General features: G+C 51.7%; 1 protein-coding gene across 22 annotated transcripts in view; it reads right to left on the bottom strand.

Moving 5' to 3' along the window:
• The window catches only part of GTF2IRD1 (GTF2I repeat domain containing 1), a 46,960-nt gene extending 27,197 nt beyond the window's left edge, over positions 1-19,763 (bottom strand). For 6 of the 22 annotated variants that reach the window (XM_015880943.2, XM_015880944.2, XM_085521763.1 and 3 more), the window contains exons 1-4: positions 19,334-19,612; positions 5,368-5,496; positions 3,478-3,619; positions 376-522 (exon numbers count right to left, since the gene is read on the bottom strand). In XM_015880943.2, coding sequence (XP_015736429.2) covers positions 376-522; positions 3,478-3,619; positions 5,368-5,490 — 412 coding nt within the window. In that variant the 5' untranslated portion in view covers positions 5,491-5,496; positions 19,334-19,612. Of the gene's footprint in view, positions 1-375; positions 523-3,477; positions 3,620-5,367; positions 5,497-6,015; positions 6,160-6,666; positions 7,215-12,751; positions 12,820-18,832; positions 19,298-19,333; positions 19,614-19,687 lie in introns of those variants that run through there. The other 16 variants (XM_085521765.1, XM_085521767.1, XM_085521766.1 and 13 more) reach the window with 11 other exon arrangements.
• Positions 19,764-23,796: the final 4,033 nt, after the last annotated feature.

Genomic DNA, 23,796 nt, shown 5'->3' with positions numbered 1-23,796 from the left:
TGCTTTTAAGCAGAGCTGCCATGGAAAGGGGAGAGCGAGGTGTAGAGCCTGGACACCTGTGAAGTGTTGTATGGGCAGCACTCAGGATAAGGGTGCATTTGAGAACCCCACTTAGCCCACAGCAGAGGCTTCAGCTGGCCAGGGGGCTGCAAGGTGCTCCCCCTGAGCACAAAGTGCTGCCCATTTGGGGTACAGCCCCTTTCATAGCAAAGGGAGTGGCTGGACCTGCCCCCAGCACAGCACTGACCCCATATAGGAGCAGGGCCCGCTGTGCTGGGTACCAATAGCTCCAAAGCCACGAGGTGGGCTGGTGCTGGCAATGCAGCAAGCCCCAGGGCCATCCAAATCCCCAGATGGAATCGTGAAGGTTCTTACTATAAAGCACATCAAACACTTCCTCTACCATCTTCCTGAGGAGGTACACGTCTGATCCCTGGTCCGGGGAGACCCTGAGCATGCTTCGCCCGCACTCCTTTGCCTTCTTCTGTGCCTCTGCATCCTGCTCCCTCCTCTGCTGGACTCCTGGAAGAAAACGGGAGATGCTGCAGTGGGAGAAGGTTCAGTGGACAATGCTGTCAGCAGCTTTGATTGTATGAAATGATAAAACCATCCAGCCAACACCAACAGCTCATCACCACAGCCTGTCCACGCAAGACCGAGACACACAGCTGCCAGACTCTGGTGTCAGCAAAGTCCTTTAAGATGCATGGGGAAAGGTGCAGGGACAGGCAGCACTGCCATGGTGCACCCCAGTGAGCCATGGGCATGCTCAGCCCACATGTACCCCCCTTCATTCCTGTTTTACACACTCAGCTGCACTGACACCATTATGATTAATTGGCCGGCGCGTTTCTTTTCTCTGGTTTCAATCTGCTTAGCCTTCAATCTCTGCGAAAGAGAAAATCCGCCTTTCTCAGAGGCTTTTTTACCCTTCAGCGTCACATAACTTGGTAATACCAGCTATTTCCTGCTAATTTCCCCCATTAAACCTCAAATAAAGCATATCTTCAGCAACGACTTCCTCGCGTCTCTAAATGCACAGAAAATTAAACACTACAAGTGCATTATTGCCATTCTAGCTAAACCGATTCACCAGGGATTTTCAGTGGCAAAGGACTAATTCCTTCATCATCCTCGACAGGCTCTTGCCAGCCATCCAACCTGGCTGCTGCTCACAGAGGGCTCAACCATCCTTCCTGGCACAGGGGGACATGGGGACAGCAGTGGTAGCCCAGCACTGAGGGCAGGTGAGCTGACACATGTCCAGTTTATACTGATATCCAGAAGGACAGACATAGAGTAAATCATAAGAAATAAAAGACCCTGCTCTGCCATTTCTGGATGGCTGCTGGGAGATGGCTGATGGTCTCTTGGTTAGGGCAGGATGAAGGATTTGACGGCACCACGCTGCCTGTCCCCTTGCAGACCTGCTCCCTGAGATGTCCCCAGGTGAGTGGAGGATATGGAAGATGCAGCATCCCTGTGCTACCCCCTATTGTCCTAGCACTTGTTGACCTGAGTGGTGACCATGTCTGCTGCCCCAGAGCCTTTAACAAATGTTTTTAAGGTGCTGGAAGGACTGGTGGTAAAGCCAGCACTCTGAGTACTCTACAAGTGGTGAAATCCACTCCAACTCACACCCTCCTAAGACTCTCCCTCCCATCTGAGTGCAAACTCCCCTCCATTAACATCCATCTTTATAACTGTCAAGTCCTGCCGTGCGTCAGGAAAGGCTGAGCCAGGGCTTCAGATAAATGAGAGCATCCAAGTGAGGTCTGTGCGCCCAGAGGAGCGCAGCTCGGCAGATAAGAGCCTTCTTACATCTCCCAGTGATGTCTGGTTTAGATTATTTCAGATCCTTTCTAAGGGGGCAGCTAGCCTATAAATCAGAGGCATTTCCAGGGATGCTTTACGATGCATGCCAGTTGTAAGAGCTTTATGTAGTAGAGCTGAGCCTCGGCCATTTATAATTCAAGACAGAGTTATCACGTTTCACCCTGTCTCGAGTATCAGCCGCTTTGTTACAAACCCCACCGTCAGAATCTCATGCTTTGTACCAGATGTTACAGTTCCACTTCCACAGGGGTGTAAATTAAACCAAAGGCGAGTGGAGTTTCGATTCGATGCCGATGGTAACTGGCCAGAATCTATACAGATATATTTCTGAAGGTGAGATGTGCACGCAGTCATCAGCTAATGGGAGCTGCAGGGCCTCACAGCTGGCATCTCATAGAATCATACAGTCATGAAGGTTGGAAAAGACCTCTATGATCATCCAGTCCAACCACCAACACATCCCCACCACACCACTGACCACAAAATAAAACCTGCCTACAAAATGAAACGCATCGAGATGGAGAATAACTGCAGACAGCTTTCCTAGCCCCAAATAGAGTGGAAGAAATGTCAGCCTCCCATCTGCAGCGCGATGGAGGAGTGGGGTCAGTAGGGCTGAGATGCTCAGGGATGCGGTGCTGCAAAGCCGAGTGCTGCAGGCGAGCCTTGCGCTTCACCCAGCACATGTGCAACGAATCAGCCAAGCAGACAGTGACCCTGGCAGCTTTACAGCACTCATGTTTTCACTACAATGAACCGTTCTTGAACAATTTCTCCAATGGATTAAGCACAAATATGGTTTCCATCAACACCAGGCCATGCATGCACGCATATGTGGGTTGTTATCCCCACCACTGTCCCACCAGGTGTGGTGGTCCTCCTGCAGGTTGGCTCCAGGCCACCTCCCCCCACCTTAAGGCTCATCAGCACCACCAAAACCCCATCCCCACTCCTGCACGGAGCCAAGAGAAAGCTCCAGCTGTGTGGGAGGGATGAAGCCATCCCAAAATGCAGGTGTGCAGGTTGGGGTGTGTTAATTGGTGGCACCTGGAACATTGCAGCTGTTGTTTGAGATATCTCATGGAATGGGATATTCCTTGGAATGAAGATTCCCGTTGGCCTCAAAAATCCAACCAGTGCTTCCAGCTCTCCAAATCTCCTCCTGTCATTCCTAAAGCCAATAAAAGCCTTGGCTCCAGGCTGATCCCTAGGAGAACTTAATTCTGCTAATTCCCTCAGACCTCCTCCTGCTCACAGATGGCCATGGCACAAACCCCACTGACCAAAGGATGCAAAGGAGTAAGGACACACAGTGCCCTCCATGGGAAAGGCTCCCATCTGCCCCACCATCCTCAGCCTCTTCATGCAACTTTGGGGTCATGAGCTAACAGAGCACTAAGTTCCATGCAGAGGAAATCCATTCAGGGGGGTTGGAACTGAATGATCTTTAACATCCTAATTCAAAGCACTCTAGTTCTAGATTCTAGTTCTATGATTCTGTGATTCCATCAATCTACAATTTCATTCCACCAAGCCCAACAAACACCATACCATCCGCAACCTGCCCATCCTCAACCACACAAGGAACAAACCTGAGCACGTCATACAGGCAGAAAAGCTCAAATCACCCAAGATACTCACGGCAGAACTTCTGGAAGTCAGCCTGCAGCTCCTTCCTGGCACTGAGGAAGACTCTGCCCTTCTCAGTGCCCAGCACAAAGGTGTTCTCGTCATGCACAGCAATGCAGGCCACCTCGGCGTTCAGTTTGGACAGAGCGGAGCACTGCGGAGATGTGAGTGGGTTAGAGCTCAAGCACTGCCTTGCATCAGCCACCCATGGCCATCTCCCCACCATAAGCAATGTTATAGATCAGGGTTCCATGGGTTTTACAGCACCCCCTGCACCACAAATACCTTGACAACTTTACAGCTCCATAAAGGCTTAGATATGCAAAAAGCAGCTTGTTTTAGTGGAAAACATTTGACTTCTATTCCACACCCCATCTTCCCCAAAATAACAATTCTGCACTATTTCTTTAAAAGAAAACATTCCTGCATCGAACAAAGAAACAACAATTTGTGGTTTTCCACCAGCCCTAATAAAATAAGGAGCACAAGAATCTTATTTCGGCTACAGAACACTAATATGGTCAAAGTCTGGATTAGTCGAGTGATTCTTCTTGTACAGTTATGCAAAACATTAAAGAGACGGAAAAGACTTCCTCCATTAATCCATTTTATGTAATATGTCCTTCCTGCTATGTATATGCATTTTCATTAGTATTTTTCACTGTAATTGTTACACAGTGCCTGCTGCCTGGGTCCCATTCCCACAGCCACAGCTCTGCCATCACACCATCCAAAGCTCACAATGGGGATGTTCCCACTTTCATCCTTCAGTGATGACAAACATTGAGTGCAGGTAACCCAAATGACACCAGGTGAGCTGAGGATGGAGCAGGAGATCTGCTGCTCGTGGACCAAACCCCATTGCAGCCACCACCTCCTTCCAGCTCCCCTGCACACGATTTTCATGTGGTTGGGCTTAAAGCAAAATGTTTGGTCATTTTCCCTCCTGCTGAGCTTCTTCAAGAAGGGAGTATTTAATTACATCACCAAAAATATGTATTTTTAAAAGGCTTCCTTTCAAGAACCCGACAACCATTTGGAGTATTTTGATCAAGAAACTCAACATGAGGAAAAGAAATACAAAACCTACTGTGAGAAGGGAAGTTCAGAGGCTGCGGAACAACGGGCATTCATTAAAAGAAACCCAACTATGACAGCACGGTTTGCTGGAGATGATGGCACAGACACACATCAAAGCCATCGGGCTGTGTCAGCTATGGGGAACCTGCTCTTTAGTGGGGTGACGGTGGTCAAAAAGAAGGAAATTGCTATCTGGGGAAAAATGCCTTCCTGGTGGAGATGAAGATGCTTTCAAGATGAAAACATCCAACACTTGGCTTGAAAAGGGAGGGCTGTTGAGCACATTGCTTTTCATTAGATATTTGTTGCTATACACGCACCTTCCCTTCTTGATCGCATTCACAGTTAAAAATCAGATTAGCTCTGGTCCATGAGAATTAATCCCAACAGTTATCTTGTTTATGTAAGCACGCCTGACTTATGCAAGGTTTCCACTGGGAATTCTACGTCAGAAGATATGAAAGTTATTTTCTTTGTTCTGCCAGATAAAAGCCATTGTTCTCCTGTTGTGTAAAAGTGCACGGTAACACTGGTAAAACATCAAGTAAAAAACCCAACCAGCCTCTACATTCAGTTGATACCGACATAAATATTAATGGGGAACACTGCAGAGCTGATCCGAGCAGGGCTGTCAGAACGTGATGAACTCAACATCCCTCAGCACAGCCCCTTTAATGGGAGTTCAATGAGTTGAGGGGTGGTTTTGTTGGGGGTATGGAGGCTTTCCCCACTTTGGGCTGTACTGCGAGACCTAATCAGGCTGTAGTAATGCCCTCATAGCTGGAAATGGGCACAGGGATGGAGGGGGATGGGGACCCTTACCATGGAGTCTAAGGCAGACACTAAGCTGGTGATGATTTCGTCTTTCTGGGGAAAAACCATATTCCACTGCTCAGGTCTGGAGCTGCCGAGGGTCACATCTAGAGGCCTCCCTGCCAGTGCCATATTCACCTGAAAATAAGATAAGAAAAACACAATGCTGTTACTGATAGGAGCACAAGGGAATGATGAAAACCAGCCTCCCCCCAAAAAAAAAACCCTAAGAAATTGTCTTTTTAGCAAGCACTCAACACACCATCAGTGCTGCTGGGTCCCACCTGCACCACAGACAGTACCATGGCACCTGGACCCAGTGCAGACAACCGCGCACACGAGTGGGCTGAAGCAAGAGGAAAAGCAGAAAACCAAAGGCGTGTGGAAGACACCCACGTGCAAATCAGCTCAGCCCTGCCAGGAGCAGAACAGATAATTGTGAGTGCTGCCAAGCTGTAAGCAAAGCCTGGCGCTGATGCCACGCGTCCCAGCAGTGCCAGTGCGGGTGGGCACAATGGGGACGCATCCCTGGGCAGGTGCCATCCAGGTGGGACACCCCGAGCAGAGCAGGCAGCAGCTGTGACACGTGGGAGAAGTGACACAGAGCAGCACTGGGTGACATCTGTGTCCCCATGCTCCCCATCCCCATGGGCTCACTTTATACTCAGGAGAGCTTCTGCCATGCAAAGGTGTCCTCAAGGCACGGGGTGATCTGCCTTCACTTTGGACAACACACAGGAGCTCAGTATGGGGAGAAAGGAAAAGGGAATTGAGCTTTTTGGGGTATTTTCCCTTTCTTTTTTTAAATTGTCCTCCAAATCATCAGCTCCTCACCCAGAAGAAGCTTTGGGTTTGGGTTTGGAGGCAGGGGGAGCAGAACCTGCTCTTGGAGCACCAAAATAGGGGGAAAAAGGGGAAAATGAGACTGGCTTAAGCCACATCACAGCACCCACGTGGTCAGACAGGTGGAGGAGACAAGCACCAAAATGCATTTCATCCTTCAATCCCAGCAATGTAATGTGGGGAAGGGGAGACACACAGAACCCATACAACACAACACTGCCCGGCTTCCAACCTCCAAACAAAGGACAGCAAAGAAGATGGAACGATGGCCATCCAACCTGGCTCATGAATCAAGCACTGAAGCTGCGAGCAGATAAAAGGGGACAAGGAATTTTTAATGAGACAAGATTAGAGGGAGATGGGCAGGGCGAGCCAAAGAATATTGAATGAAGCCACGGGCACAGAATGAGATCTGCCATGCAGACTCAAACCAGGGCCACCCCACAGGGTGCCAATGGGACACACACCCAGGAGGACCCTGACAGGGGTTGGGGCCACGCGGGTGTGTTTGGGCACAGAGTGGTGAATGAGGCTGCGCCAGCACTTGTGCTGCGCCAACGCTGACCCAGAAAAATCCTTTTCTGAGCAGCTGACATTTCTGAGCGGCGCTGCCCGCCCGAGTGGAGCTGACGGCTGAGTTTTCTCCCCAAGGATGATGCTGGCAATAGGGTTGGAGTAGGGAGGGGGGAACCCAAAAGGGAGGGGAGGGACCCAAAGACTCATCAGCTTCCAAAATGAAGCAGGGATGTGAGCGTATCCCACAGGCAGCCCTGTGCCACCTGTGAGCATCGGGCAGTGCTGCAGAGCCACCACGGGATGTGATGCCACACAGTGATGCTGCACACCAGGCTTGGGCCATCCATCACCTGGAGGCTCCCACTGCTTAGCACCCACAACGAGCATTCATGGAAAACAGCCTTACTTTGATGATGTGCGTCTCTGAGTGCCCTAATTATCATTCTGCATTGCCACCGTTGTACGGTTGTTGGTGGTGCGGATGGCAGCGTTGCAGAGAGGACCCAGAGGATTGGGGTTGTGGCAGACCTGCAATGAGCACAACTGCAGCAGCCTCGTCCCGCTGCCTCCCAGGGACAGCAAGACACGACCCAAGTAATATGTCTGGGATTTCACAGGGGGGTGGGGTGGGGGGAAGAAATATTCCTACAAAGCTTTTAATCATTTATGGTCACGCATAGCAGTGACAGCGGATTTAGAAAGAAGGGGGGTGGGGGGGGAATAAACGGGAGGAAAAAAACTTCATGGCGAGCGATAGGCTTATTCAAATCAAATTAAGATGTACAGCTTGAAGTTGTTTGTCTAATCAGAGGGAAACTAAGCTCGAGGGAAACTGGGGTAAACCATTCTTACACCACTTAGAGCTGGCTGCAGGTGGGATGGGGGCACAGTACACGCGAGCAGGCCGGATCCATGAGCAAGGGGCCATCGTCCTGCAGGGATGGGGATGGTGTTCAGGTGCTGCCATGGGGATGAGGATAAGGCATCCCCATGCCAGCCCCATCCTGCCCCTATGCCATGGTCCCCAGCCTGCCCGTACTGTGCACCCCTCCCAGAAATAAACATCCGCCTGCTGTGTCACCGTTTCCAAAGCGCTGGGAGCAAACAGAACAGCCAAACAAGTGAAACAAAGCTGGAACAACCCACCCCCTCCAGGGGAAATTTCCGAGCAGAAAATGGCACTGTTGGAACTTTCAAATGATAAACAGGTTCCATTGGGACAAAGTGAGGGGTACATCGAAAGCTGAGTTCCACTGCAAGAAGGGGAGGGGGAAAAAAAGGGTATAAACCTCGTTATTTGGGTAATGACCCATGACAAAGCCCTGTGCTGGGCAGGAGGGCTGTGTGCACCGGGGTCAGCTATGCTATGGGATGGGAATGGCCACATGCACATCAAAGAAATGGGTATGTACTAACAAGAGGGATTCATAGGGCATCCATACCTCGTGGGCTGGGGACAGACAGCCTGGGGCAGGCACTGGAGCTCTGCCGGGGGCAGGTCAGGCACACAGCATCAAAAGGACTTCAGACGATGGCATCTGGGCACCTGAGTCACCCAGGAAGTATCACCCAAAGGGCTGGCGGCAGAAGGACGCGTGTGACGAGGACCCACAGGTAGCAATGAGACAGCGGTGATAGGGCTGTAATTGCCTTCTACTCTGGGAAGGCGCCTTTAAAGGGGATTTCTAAAAATCACAGCAGCCCTGGAGGACACGTAAGTCATTAGCCCTCGCTATCATTAAATGTGCTTTAAAATTCATCATGAGCTGTCCCGATAGGAGCCAAAGGGACAATGAATGTCACTGCTGAGGCTCAGCAGCACAGAGCCAGTATCCGCCCTCCTGCACAGGGACAGTCCCCACATCTCCCAGCTCTGACACATCCCTCATGGGGACGTGGGTTTAGGACAAGAGCCACAGGAAGGCAGTAAGAAGGGGACGCTGCCTGCAGGCGTTTTCCCACCCCAAATAATCTCAGGGACTTTTGAGGTCAGCTTTTTGGTGCTTGGCTGGGAGCACCGTACACTTGACTCGCATTGACTTGATGTGCAGCTCAACATCACCGCAGTGCTGGGGATGCCTGCCCAGCACGGGCAGCTTTCTCACACACTGCCAAGCATTGGCTGTGCCCCGCCAAGAGGCTGACAAACAGCTCTGGATGCACAGCTTGCAGGAGATAAATGAATGCTCCGCGTGCCCTGGCGGCCCCGTAACCCGCTCAGATGTAATCCCCTACACCTAATTCAGCACAGCCCTCCTGCCACAGCTTGATCGGCATCAATGCCAGCTCCAACACATAACTGTGATAGCAGGCGTTCATGAAATGGCCATAAATAACCTCAAACATCAAAATACCTCCAAAAGACCTAAAATCTCCAGTCTCATCCTCATGCTGCAACGCAGCCCTCCCAGGTCTCTGGTATTTGGGGTATCTGCGCTTCCCTGATAGCGTGCACACCATCCAAGGGCATATGTACATACCTCAGCCCTATAACTATCCACCAACCCATAACTACTGCCTCATCACAATGTCTCTCCTCACGCCCGTTCTGTGTTACCTCTTCATTTATTAAGGAAAACACTAAACAAATAAACAGAAATGGGAGAAAAAGACACAGAGCGTGGCAGGGAAGGGATGCTGCACAGGGAGGAGCACTTGGGATGCGTGCTGCCGTGCTGCTGGGGCTCAGGTTGCGTTTCCCAGAAGCGGGTGGCCCACAGCTGCTAAAATTAGGTGAGGGCATGGGGAGCTCGCTCTGCTGCACCACTGCACCTGCCGGCTGTGAATAGATCCCCAAAGGAGAGCAAGCCTTTGGTAGAAAGATGAGACAAGGCCAGGATGAGCTGCTGGGGCTGGGATTGGGGTTGCACATCAGTGCCGAAATGGGGCTGGTGGGCAGGAGGTGCTGGTAATGATGAGCATCATGGCCACACCACAGGGCTGAGTGACAGTGGGTCAAACCCTGACCCACGGACCTACATCTGTGTGTGCCCCACACCACTTGGCACCCCATGGGCTTTTAAACCCAGGTGCAGCACCGCAAAGCACGGCTCCAGCCAAGGGCGATGGGGAGCAGGGAGAGGACGGGATCCAGTTTCCAGAGTCTGCTTTCTTGGTATGTAAGCTAACACTCGTGTTATTTAAAGCTGGAGTTTTAGCAGCGTTCAGCTACTGTTTGCGTGATCAGGATAAAAAATCGCAATCCTAATTCCTGGCCCCCCGGTGCCTATGGCAACTGGTATCCGTCTCCTTGGAAACTAATCTCGTGGTATTTGAACAATGTACCAAGGGCCTTTAATCTCCCAAACACTGTAAATCTTTATTCTAGCCTGCTCTCCTCCTACCCCAAGAGCCAACATAAAAAGCCTGTTGTTTTCCGTGCACTTACAGAGATCCAAACTCAGATTTTATATCACACAGCCACACGGATTTCTTTTCCCCTTTCCTTTTTCCCTCTAAATCAAAGAGGAATCCCACGTGCAGGTGGCAGCGATGCCTCATGCCTGTGGATGGAGAAGCAAAGCCCCAAAGTGCAGTCCTTCACACAACGTCCTAGCCACGTTCTTTTGGGATGCTTCCCTATATCCCACACATTGGGAATGGAACACAGATCCCACACCCCCAGCTAACATAGGGATGTGCAGAGTGAAGCCCCCCACCCATTGCATCCCCATTGGGTTGGGTCAGTGCACCAAGGCAAGGTGTGTGCATTGGACACATCCTCAGTGCTGAGCCCAGCACTGTGCCCATCCCAACCCATGGCCACGCTCACAGTGTGCTCACTGCACTTCCCAGGTAATTATCTCTGCACAAGGAGGGTCTGATAGAAGAGCCACTGTTTAATCTCATTACAGTTTAATTTTATCACTGATATTTCAGCTCTCTGCTTATTGTTTCAGTAGCAAGTTACTTCCCTCCCCCCGCCCCCTCCCCACTGCAGGACGTGCTGCTCGCCAGCCCCGTGCCTGGCTCCATGCTGCATCAATGAGCTCAATGATAAATAAAAAACATCAGCTTTCTGCAGGGATTAAAGGATGCTCAGAACCTGCAGCCACCAGCAACACACAGGACACGGAAAAGCAAATTTGGGGTCTGAGTTAGCATCGACATATGGGAGCACACGTCTCCTCCATCCTGCTAGATCCTTTATCCCATTCTTTACTTAGGGGGTAGCTCTGATAGAACTGCTGCTGGCTCCATCCCCAGCACCAAAGTTGTGTCAAACTCACCCCAACTTGGTGTTACCAACCTCAGCATCACCACTCAGACACAAACAGCCCCAAGTCCTACAGCCCCCATAGGCAGCAAGACCAGCATCCAACAGAACCAACAGAGTCAGACTGGGACATCCCTGCTGGGGCCACTGGTCCCACAGAGATTCCCTGGTGGCTAATAGGGTTCAGGCGCACACCCCAATTTTATCACTGGGCGCCTGGTGGGAGCCATCCAGCTGTCTGCAAATGACTTGGGATGAGCAGACAGACAAACAGGGTCAGACACACACCCAGAGACAGTGATGACACCGCTCCCAAATGATCGGCGCCCAGGTGGAGCTGCTCCTCCTCAGGCTATGAGGAAGCCTTGCAAGGAGCTGGGAGCCCTGTAAGGGCTGCCCCGGGCTAAGACACAGCCAGAGCCTCTCCCAGATGCTTCTATGAGGAGTCACAGCCAGGACTTGAACTAGGTGACCCAAGTATGGCCACTAGTTCCTGCCTGGTCTCACATCAGAGGCACCAGCACTTCTGCATGCATTGAGACATAGAACCATCTCAGTTCCCACAAGGAGCCATCACCACGTCATCCCTATCCATATAAACTTGGCAGGACAGCGGTCCCAAACCCACTCTCTGCCCTGTACCCCTCCATCTGTAGGGCATTTAGCCCACTCACCCCACACACATCCCTTCTCATCCCATCTCCATCCTTCGCACCACTCCAGACCGCTCTCATAGTATGATACCACTGACAGAAAGGTTCCCAAGGCCAACACGAACAGTGAGGGATTCCAAGAGAAAACCTGCAAGAACTGATGAATGGGGAATGTAATTCCTGCACTGTTCTGCGTGGGGTGGGGGTTCTGAGCATCACCAAAGCCACCCCCAAGCCTCCACAGAGCCTCAGTTCTGCTGGAAACACATGTAGCCTTGCTAACCTCCAGATTAATTCTAATTTCCATTGTGTTATGAAACACATTATCTGTTGAAACTAAGTCAACAGTTGTTTGCATTTACGTGTAAACACAGCGAATATTAGGAACGGGGCCAGCATTATATTTGCATACGAAATGCAGCCTGCACTGCCCTCTCTCCCTGGCTTTTTCCATCCCTGCATTTAAAGACAGGGGATGCATGGAGATCACGCAACCTAAGACCAGAGCAGCCCACGAAGCACACGCTGCTTTCCCCCCTTTCCTATTTCTATTTTTGTGCAGCAGGAAGAAAAAACATCCTTTAAAACTACATAAAGCACCAACACACACACACCCCTTAATCTTGTACCCAAAACTAAACCGCTTCAAATTCTCACTGATGTGCATATCTTATCAGCCTGCTTTGCATACCGTATAAATATTTATTTGCTTTTAATCCTGCAAAAAAAAAAAAAAAAAAGCAAACCTGCCTTGTGGCACATTTCCCTTCCATGCAGAGCTGTGATGCTTTTAATCGGGTTTCCAGCGCTCAGAGAAGTGCAAAGCGAAGCGGCCAAACGCTGTGTGGGGATGGGGAGGAATTGGTGCTGAGCAGCTCAGCTCCCCAGATTCATTGCAGCTCCAGGCACAGACCCTCACCCCAACACCCCCAGTACCCACAAAGTACATAACTTATAAGAACAAGAAAAATAAATAAGAATATCCCCCCCCCAACCCCATCCTGAGCATCCCCCTGTGCACACACAGCTCTGGGCTCATGAACACCAATAAATGGCATCTCCAGGTTATTTTAGGGGGAAAAAATCAGAGTAAAAGGGACAAGTTATACACAAACACCCCCAACTGCATCTGCACAAGCTGCTCTTACCCTAATGCTGTCCATACCTGTATTCCCTGTCAGTAGATGGATGGCAAGCAGCACCTTTGCCCACATCTGTCCCTTCTCTGTGCAGATCAAAGCATTCAAATGGGGCTCTGCGCCGCCTGAGATTGGGAATTAATTTCTTAATCTGTTCCCCTTAAATGGGCATTGAGCAATTAAGGAATTGGCGCTGCCACCTCCGGAGCGGGACGTTGGAGAGCCCTCGAGCCGCCGAGCACAGCAGAGCTGCTTTGTGATGGGAAGGCAAATATTGGAAGAGGTGATGCCCCAGTTGGGCTCTCCATCAAGAGCCACACGAGGAGGAACTGGCAACGATGCTGGTCCATGATAATGCATCCAAACGAACACAAGCTGGCTGCCCTGAGAAAGGTTTTCCCTGGAAGTCGGGCTGCTGAGCAGCTCTTGGTCATCCCACATCAAGCTCTTTGGGAGCAGCATTAGGGAGCAGTCACCCCATGGATTTCTCCCTCAGCCTCCCATCCAACACCACACTGCCCATAAGACAAAACTCTGAGAAGAGTCAGCTCAGCTCTCCTTGTTCTCCTTCCAGCTCCTCAAAACACCAAGGGCAATAAAGAGAGATTGAAGCAGAAAGCAAAATCAATACAGAGAAGGAACGTTCTGGGCTTAAACGCCTTCTGTAACATCACTGGCTAAAAGCAAGTTAATACGAGGAAAAAGAAAATAAGAAAGAAAAACCCTTCTTCACAAACTGACAGTTTAAGAGGAGCTGTATTTGCTGCAATGGAAGGAGCCATCAGCACCCACATCCCAGCTTGATGCCACTACGCACCCATTCCCCTCTGGGGATGTGCAGCAAGGCAACTCTCATGGGGACACATGGAGCCAGCCATCCATCCATCCATCCATCCATCCATCCATCCATCCATCCATCCATCCATCCATCAGTCCCAGGTCTCTGACAGCACTGATTTCCCTTCCTGCTCATCTGGTCCTGCATCTCCCACACCAGCAAAGGACTCACTCCAACTGCTGGCAGGCACCTGCCCAGCAACCCCAGCATCCTCTCAGCACCTGGCCCAGCACAGCCAGCCTGCTCCTTCTTTCTTAATTATTGAGTTTAAAAACAAGAAAGGATGCCTACGTGCTCCCATGCATCAGCAGCAATGCGGTAAGATCCTGGCTGTGTTAAAAATAGTCCTTTGCCAGCAGCCGCCCACAGAAGCCCCTTTGCATTTGCTGTTCCACCCAATGGCTCCACTGCGCTGGGAGGTCACCAAGCAGGAAAACACTCATTTTGCCCCCATCAACCAGGAACCTAAAAATGTACCTATACAACAGCAGGAAGCAATAGCCCAGACACTAGTGGAGAAAGAAATCAGGAGTAAGCAACTCTGCCCATGGGAGGTGGCTTGGAATGAGATGATCTTTAATGTCCCCTCCAAGCTAAGCCAGTCAATGACTCTATGAGTAAGGAAGCATAAGAGTGACGCGCCCTTAAAACAGGGTTAAACTTAAAGCAGCTTGCTTGCAAAGAGCATCTCAAGAGTGGGGTCCTGCAGGTAACACAGGGAAACTCTCGCAGGAGTCAGCTCTTATCACAGAGCAGTGGGCGCACGGGGCTGTATTTATACAGGTGTAATTCCCACGGAGATAAAGACCTCAGTTTTCAATAAGAGGCAGCATCACACATAAATTACAATAGCAAACATCAGAAAACAAAGACATTTTCAAGAGAGCACGTAATCCTCGCAGCAGCAGCTCAGGAAAACCCCAATGGAGAGATGAGGGGAGCTCACCCACAGCCCAGGATAATCCCATCCCATCATAAAGGAAATACCTGTGGGCAGGTGGGAACAGCCCCCTTCACTCCAGCAAAGCAATGCTGGCTTCTGTACCCATCCCAGTGCTGGGGATAGGACGCACCACTGCGGCCATCGCAAGGGGCTGCAGCTCACATTGAGCTTTGGGGTTGGTTTTGTGTTGTTGGTTTGTTGGGTTTTTTTATTGGGGGGGGTGAAATAAAATAAATAAATGCAACCTGACACTAATCCTAATGGTTTTAATAAATGTTTAATGCCTTGCTAAAGGTCGCCCACTCTCACTGAGCATTTGTATTAATAGCGCATGGGCTGCTTGGCGTTAACCATGTTGTTTCATAGGGGTTTGGGGCTGGGTGTGCTGCAATACTGTAGTAAGAGGCACAAGGCATCCTGGTGGCAGGGAGCAGTGGCACAGGGCAGTCCCTAAAGCCCCCCAGTATCTCATAGTGAACCCAACTGACCCCCATGCAGCTCTCACACCGTGCTCATCCCCTCTGACTAAGCTTGATGTGGGGTATGGGGGTGTCTGAGTCTTATTGCTGGGCTATAAATCAGGGTGAAGAGCCCTTTTTGCAGGCTGGGTGTCTGTAATATCATCCAGGGGCTTTCTAGGCATTTGTCCCCAGAAAGGCAAGATGAAATTACAGCGCTGTGATGCCCAGAAAGGGTGCAGAGCAATTTATTCTCGGCGATCCTCCTCTAATGACGCTAATTTATAACCTTGTCAGGAGGCGCACGCAGGCTCCAGGCACCCATACGGCTCCCTGCCCCCCCCAGGCTGCACATCCCCAACCCCAACAGGAACCCGGATGTTTACTTAAGACCCAAAAACCCCAAAGGCCCTTTAAACAAGCAGAGCTCCTGACGTATGCCACCAACTGGAAGCAAGCCTTTGCCTATGGAGGTTGCAGAAGGGCTTCTGGCATCTGTATAGATATCACCCCAACCCAAGGAGCTGCTCCCAACCCCATATGAATCATGTTCTTCCACTCCACTGGGCTGAATGATCCTGCATGGAAGGAAGGGTGACACTGGGGAAGCTCAGAGCTGTGTGTCCACCACCCCATGGGCTCCCATGGACATGGTGGTATCTCAGGAGCAAAATGCAAAGGAGTGGAGCTTGGCACAATGAGAACCTCCAGCCAAGGACTTGGCCAGGTAAATACTAATGCAGTACCAATAGCACAGATAATACCCACATACAGGCTGCCCAGGGAGGTGGTGGAGTCACTGTGCCTGGAGGTGTACAAGGAAAGGGCACACACAGCACTGAAGGACACAGGGTGGGGATGGGTTGGTGGTCAGACTACATGACCCCAGTGGTCTTTCCAACCTTAATGAGCCTATGAAGCACACAAATCCTTCACAAGCACCACAGGACTCACATTTGCCCTCCAGCAACATCACCTGTCCCCTGCTAAGTAGGACACACAACATCTGACAGCAACCAGACCAGAGCAGTGCAATAAACACTCCACAACCAAGTAACGAAGCTTCCTGCCCACAGGATTCTCACCTCTGTCACCTCCAGTGTGATTTATACCCCACAACGTGTCCCAGGCTCACATCGGACCCTGCTCTCACACACAGCATTCGGGTGGTCCCGTGTGGGACCAGGAGCTGGGCTGCACCATCCCTTCCAGCTCAGGATATTCTCTGATCCTACACAGCTCCCCAGAGCCTCCACGTGGGTATTTTCTCTTTTTGATGTTGCAGATTTAGAGCAAATGAAGATGGAGGCACCTCGTAATTCAAGTGAAAGGTAGAGATTAGCTTTGAGGAAGAAAGTCCTGCTAAAGGATGATTAGATTGCTGCGAATTTGCAGAGGCAGAGCAATAGTCTTTGCTGGTCTCCTATTCGTTTAGTTGAAGTTAATTCTCTTCTTAAAACAGCCATAATAGCACTGAGCACAGACAAAGCCACAAAAGCCAGAAAATTCAAACAGAAGCTGTTTGTATATACAAATGTAAATCCCACCAAGGTACAATCTGCTTTTAAGAAGGTGATTCTTGCACTGAGTGCTTTTCTTAATAACATTACACCAACGGGGAAAGCTTTACTGACGCTGTAGGTAAGTCCCTTGGAAATCACCATCAAAGTATTTGAGAAATGGCGATTGGCAGCAAATCTCAAGCTAAGACCGATCTGGATACATGAAACCATCAGTCTTCCCTCCCGTATCACACAGGGATACAACGTAAAACCTCCCACAGCTTCTGAATGGGATTTTTCTCAGCCAAGTGCTCCCTGCCACCCACACCAAGTCCCACCTACACCATGGTGGTCAACACCCCCAGCACATGGATGGATGAGGACCCAACATAGGATCGTGGCTCAGCAAGGCAGAGCCCTCCCCCCCTCTAAACGCAACCATTTGGCATTTTTCTCATGGGCTAGAAGCTCATTTGATCCATAGGGTTGTGCTAAGAAACAAGCACTAAACCCTGCTCAATACAAGAGAAATACCCCAAACCCACAACCTACAAGTCCACTTGAATCATGGCTGCTGCACAACCTGGAGTCTCCCACAGCCTCTGGTCAGCCCATGGGCTCCAAACCTCTTCTTGAAGATGATGTGTCATGAGATTTAAGTTAAACAAATCAGGAAGTGAAAGGCAACACCTGGGCACAGCAAAGCCTCTGGTCTGCAACAACCCACTGTATCCCCAGCATAAAGGATCTGCTTTCTGCTCTGCCAAGCAACCAGGTGGGTACTGAGGATACAGAGAGACCCCTCCCCACTGCTTTCAGCTGGGAGCTTCCTAATAAATGAACTTTAAAACATTTTAATCTCCTGGATGGATACCTCCTGCCTGAGAAGCAGCTTCCAGTAGGTGTTCTCTTCCCTCTTCTCAAGGGGAAGGCAAAGAGCCCCCACCATTCACACCTCTGCCGTGATGAACACCGCACATCTCCCATTTACAACCCAGACTCCAGCAGCAAAGGGAACAAACACATCTTCCAATATGGGGCTCTGCTGCTCAGCTCAGGGATGGCTGGCACTGCCATGGGTGGCAGGAGACGAGCCCAGGCCCCGGCTGCCGTCCCTCTGCATTCCTACACCGAGCCTGACCGCCTGGGTGCAGCCAACCAAATTCCCAGAGGAAGTACAGGGCATTGATAATTGCCTCAAAAAATCCCAGCTATTTCCTGTGGGAACAGCAGATGGGAATCCCCCATTAGCTCCGACAGCACGAGATGGTTCAAACCGCTGTGACGGGCTGGGTTTGGGGGGTTTGGGGTATTTATTTCATTCCAGCAGAGCATTGCTCAGGGATGATGTGATGCTGTTCACACAGGTGTGGGTGCAGGGCAGCCAGACATGTCCTTGTAGGGCCAGGACACTTAAAGAGCCTGAAAATTGGCCCTTCTGCAACACGCAAGGTCTTGAAAGCCATCTCCCCATGCCAGGTTATCATAACAGCACGCAAGGGCAAGGCGTCCCTAACACCAGGCTTGGAGGGCAAGTTGCTAAATACGTCCCCAAGCAGGTTCCTTCCCTTCTCTCCAGCTTCTCATTAGCAAACCTAAATGAGCTGGGGACGTTCCTGCCTCTCCTCCCCTGCACGAGCGGCTGCAGCAGCACGGAAGCAGTGGCACAAACACAGGATTGCTTTGGGGGAACAAAACCCAGACACACAGGCAGGATGTGCGGCGGTGCTCAGATCCTCCTTAACCAGCCCAGTTCGTCTCATGGTTTTCCCCCCAACCCCAATCAACAGGCTGCAGGGTCAGGAAGGCACACAAGCATCCCCCAGTGTCCTTTTTCCCTACGGCGGTTCCTAAAGGCCAGCAAGAGCACAGGGAAGCACACAGCCCTGCAGAGCATCGCTAAGAACGTGCAAAAAACCCGCTCCAGGACGGACAGCGCAATAGGGCAGCGCGTCCCTATGGGCTCACATCCCCTTTTAGTCACCATCCTGGCTGTCCCCATAGCACCCAGGTGGCGTCTGTAGGGGAGAAGGGAGAGGAGCGGGGAGCTCCGAGCGATGCTGGCACGGGGCAGCGCTCATCTGGGATCGAGCTCTGCGGCGATTTGCACCGAAGTAGGAAATTCCGCCGGCTCGGATGGATGGATGGATGGATGGATGGATGGATGGATGGATGGATGGATGGATGGATGGTCGGCGGGTCCCAGCAGCGGCGACCCGACCGAACCGCCCCTTCTCCCCCCGCAGCCCCATCCCGCCGGGCACACACCGAACCGATAAATCCACCCCCGGCCGCTCGGAGCTCACAGCGACACAACCGACCCCACAACCCCAGCGCTCCGTGGGGCGACCCCCGACCGCTGTTACCTGCAACGAGCCGCCGGCTGCGGGGCTCACTCCAGCGTGACGCAGTAAATGGGATCGCTCCGCTTTACAGCTTATCCCGGCTATAACCCCACGCGCTGGAAGGACAAGGACACCGGCTGCTCCCCGGGGAGGAACTTTCTCCCCATCGCACCGGGTTCCCCAACGTCTCCAATATCGCGGCTACATCCGTCCTCAGGTGCGGTCTCAAACACCGTCTGCCCCCCACGTTGGTTCCCCGTAGTGTCCCCAAAACTGTCCCCGCTCCCCGATACCGGCTCCGTTCTCCAGCCGCATCCAGGTGCCGTCCGCAGCCTCACGCTGCGCTCCCGACTCCAACCACCGCTATATGGGGGAATATCCCGGCACCCCCCGCCCCCACGCACCGCGGCCGATCCCGTATCCCCCTTTATCCCCCTTTATCCCCCCGTATCCCCCGAGTCGCGCTGCCCCCCACCCCATTATCCCACCGTAACCCCGGGAGGGGCCGAAACTTTCGCTCACCGCAGGGCGGCCCCGGCGGATCGCGGCGCTGCCTCCCCGGCGGCTGCGAACGGGAGCGGCGGGGGCGGGCGGCGGGGCCGGGCCGGGGCAGGACAGGGCCGGGCCGGGCCGACCCACACCGCCTCCCTCCGCCACCGCCACCGCCGCCACCTCCTCCCCGCGAGGGCGGCGGGCGGGGCCGGTGCTGCCCGCCGGGCCGGGCCGAGGCCGAGGCCGGGCCGGGGCGGGCAGGGCGCCCTGCTCGGGAGCGGAGAGCTCTTTGTTCTGTAATCCCAGTAAGAGTGCCAGCCATTCGCCCCGCCGTTAATCCCAGCCCCGCGCAACAACAACATCCATTGGCTGCCATTTACATACAGGATTAACCAGCCCGCAGCCCGCAGACCGGCCGGGGGAGGGAGCCGAGCCGTGCCGAGCCGTACCGAGCCCACCCGTGGGACCGGGGGGCGGTGGGGACCCCCGAGGAAGGACCCGAAGCGGCGGCGTTGGGTCCGTCCCCGGGCGCTTATCGCCACCTGTTGGTGTCGGCACGGCTCGGCTCGGCCCGGTTCGGTGCCGTGGAGCAGCCCCATAAGCAGGAGGATCGGCACGGCTTTGGGTTTGGGTCGATATCTCCCGTCCATCTCCCCGTGTATCATGCGGCCGCTCCATTCGCTGGGTTTTGTATTTAAATGAGTGGTGAGTGATGAGTGCCGCGAGGCTGGAAGGAGAAGAAAACCCTTTGGCAAACCTTTACTTTGACTTTCTGGGTGAGCTGAAATGGGGCTCGACCCCTGAGCTCCCCCCATAGCATCAGGGATGGCCGCTCCATTGACACCCTGTAATGGGCTGTGTGAGACCCCACAACGCATCCCAAATCCCAGCAGGGATGAAGGAGCAGGTTGTGGTGAGGTGAGAGTTGGCCTCAGCTCCCAGGTAACGGCCATAGGATGAAAGGTGATGGCCTCAAATTGCAGCAGGAGGACATTAGGACCAAATCCAACCCGAATCCCATTGAAGAACAGGGGTGCATCCTTATGGTGCACAGCTCCATGCACTGAGGGCCCAGGTGAGCATCTGCAGCCCCTCAGCCCCACATCAGCCACACGTCGAGTGAAACAACCAGCTCTGAATAATTAAATGGAAGATGTTAGAGGAAAGAAATCAGGGCATCATTTGGCTAATTATCTCAAAGCCAGAGCGACAACAACAACAACAAAAAAGCACACAAAGTTAATTTAATTGGGTCAAACAATAGCGTTGCCGTGAAGCAGCTGCACGGGGCTCCTTGCAGCGCCTCGCTGGGACCTCGGCTCTGTGTCACTGCTTGGGAAACCTCGTGTCAGGGGAACATGGGGGGAAATGGGCTCTGTGGACCCATGGGATCCTGTCATGTCACTGTCCGTGTCATCCCTATGCTGCAGCCTGGCTGTGCGCTATGTGATAGGAAGAGGTTTGGGGAGCACTGCAAAGGGAGAATCCCAAACCAGCCTGAAAAACAGGAAGAGAAGGCTGGGAATGCAGCATGGGCAGGGCTGGGAGCTCAGCAGCGGGTGTCAGAACCCCAGATGTTCCCCAGGTGGAGCATTGGAGCATCCATGTGTCCTTTGGGGACATCCATCCACCCAAAGGGCTCCCATGGATGAGGGCGAAGCTTTGCGCATTCCGCTGCGGTTTTAACATCTGCAAAAGTCTCCGATGAAAAAAGCAAAATCCGCCTCAATGGGATGAAAGCACGTGGGCAAAACATCTTATCTGGGGCTGAAACAATGGGCCTAACAAAAACACCCAGCGAGGAGAACGCGCGAGGAGAGGGACGTTTTAATCTGATCTCGCTGCAGAAATAAAGCGCTTCCTTGTCACAGAGCTGACAAAAGGAGACAGAGGCAGAACACAATTCTATCTGCATCGAGAGATATATGCTGCTTTTTTTTTTCTTTTAATTATTTTTAATTTGTTAATTAGCGACTGCTGGGCATGACGAGGATCGTTGTTTGCTCTGATGTGCTGATTTCTTCCTTCTCCCGGTGGAATCAGAGAGCGCAGGCACACACACAAAGAGGCATTTCTTTAGGGTGGGGAATAGGGGGAAAGTTGCAGGAAGGTCAGGAGGAATGAAATAGGAAGAACGAGTCTGAGTTCTCCTCTTTTAGGGGGGCACCGTGTTGGTGTGTTTTGGGTGAGAACTACCCAAGCAAAACAAAATGAACCGAATTAGAGATCAATAGCGCTGCCAATGGGCAACCCCGGATAGGGAGCACAGATGTGGGATGTAGGAGAGGGCAGAGAGCAAAACCTGGGGCAGGGAACGCAGGGGAGAGTCCCTCAGCAACATCTCTGCACTACTGAGCAATGCTGGCAAGGACCTGCACCATCAGAGCCGGTATCTATCAGACCCAAATACATCCATAGAAAGATCAAAACAAAAAATCACAGTCCCTCCATTCCCTGCCTGCTGGGGTAGCGAGGAAGGCTTGCATGGAATATTTACTCTCTCTATCTGCCTTTAACATATCTATCTGTGCTGCCAGCTGTCTGCATTTGTGCGGCTCTTTGAACGCCGCGCTGCAAAAATAGCTTGCTCCGGAGCAACAGATAAAATGGTTTTCCAGTTGTCTCACCTTCACTCTTGAATTATTTCCATGCTAACGAGAGCCCCGCAGAGGCACCTCCCAGGCAGCATCCTGGGGAGCTGAGCAGTGACATTGCCACTTCCCAACCTGGGGAACTGCTTTGCAATATACGGCCCCAGCATCCATCCTTAACACAAGAAGCAGAAAGGAGTGGCAGGCAGAAAGCTGGGGAGGCAGGATTGTGATGGGGGGGATGCTGATGCCTTGGGGGGCTCCAACAACCCAACCACCCTCTTGGCCCCAAGGTCTTACCCCACACCGAGTGCCCCTGGGCTGCTCCCAGCCCCATTCCCACCTTGCCAGCAGCCACGAACCCACTTGCTCTCTCTGCTTGGAGCTGAGTGCTGCATCCCATGAGCTCTTTTAGATAAGACGCTTCCGTGATACTTCAATATTAGAGATGGAGCGCTTTCCCAAGCTCTCCCAGGCAGGACCCACAGCCCTCCAGCACCCCGATGGCAATGGGGATGCAGGCACAGGCCCTCACACCCAATTTTCTCTAAAATGCCTATATCTGTAGTTGATCCCACTGCTATTTTTAATACAGATGCCTTATTGAGATTCAAATGAACGTTTCAAATCCTCTCTCCTTTGCATAATTCTTTTTAATTAACACTTCAAAAGGTTTGAACACCAGATCCGTGCTATTTCCCTAACGATGTTGCCCCAACCTCCTTTCCCCCAAAGCTCCCCTGCCATGGTTCTTAGGGCCAAAGCTGGGGACAGAGCTGTCCCCGGGCAGTGGGCAATGGTGTCAGGCTCAGGCTCTGCAGGAACATCAGCTGAATGGAGATAGAAGTGAATCACCACTAATCCATCAGCACAACAGCCTGGGTACGGCATAGAGCTGGTGATGGCTGAAGTGAATGGGTTTAGGGTCACTGCTCTGCCACCCTCCTCCTCCGGTATCATACAGCAGTGCCTCCAAAATGGAGTAAAACACCCCCAAAATGTAAGAGGTTGAGCTTCTCAACAGCATTACTGAGTGCTGAGAATAACCCACATCCCTAAGGATATATCACGGGCATGGGATGAAGGAAGGCTGTCCCTATACCTATAGGTCCCCACTCATTGGGACGAGCCCTCCTTCACCCAGAAGATAAAAGCAGCGAAAGCAGCAGCGAGGTTTTGGGTTTTAATTTCTGCAAGTGCAGAAGTGATTAGACACAACAAAATTGTATAATTAGGATTTAATAAGAGACCGTCCCAGACATGCAAAAGAAGTAGGTTAGACAGTGGCCTTTGTTCAGCTACAAAAGACATTAATTTGCAAATACTCTCAATATTCATTTATTTTCTTTTCTTTTTGTTATTTAGATTGATTTTTTCTGAAAGCCTCAGATAAAACGAGAAATCTGGACTAAGAATTCCAGCTGCATTTCCAAGTGCAGGAATCCAGCTTTGATGTTCCCCTTGATAACATCTTTTTAGAGCCTTGACTGCATCGAATTAAATTCTGATTACTCTGATAGTGCATCACGGCTTCTGAATGTATTCAGGTGACTTTTTGTTCTGGAAGAGAATAAGCTGTTTTGACAGGGATGTTTGTTAGACAGGAGAGAGGTGGGGAAAGATTTCCCCTTGTGATGGAATGAGTTTGTTCCTGCAGCTACTCAGCACCAACACACTGCCTGCATGCAGAACTGTGGATGGGCCATTCTTACACATGGTTCATCCATCCCTTCTCAAATAGACAACCCATAGGACATACCCCATGGCAAGTCACACCTTTTGGGCTGCATCCACATAGAGAAGCCCTTTCCACATGTCCCCATATAGGGCTCACCAACTGCCTTTCTTTTCCCCCTCCCAGCCCAGGGCTGAACCCACATCACCACCCCATCCTGCTGTGCG

The sequence above is a fragment of the Coturnix japonica genome, chromosome 22 (genome assembly GCF_054131305.1).
Source record: "Coturnix japonica strain WE chromosome 22, WE-NBRP24, whole genome shotgun sequence".
NCBI lineage: Eukaryota > Metazoa > Chordata > Aves > Galliformes > Phasianidae > Coturnix > Coturnix japonica.
The sequence above is the reverse complement of the archived record's forward strand: the minus strand, read 5'-3'. Positions and strand labels throughout refer to the sequence as shown.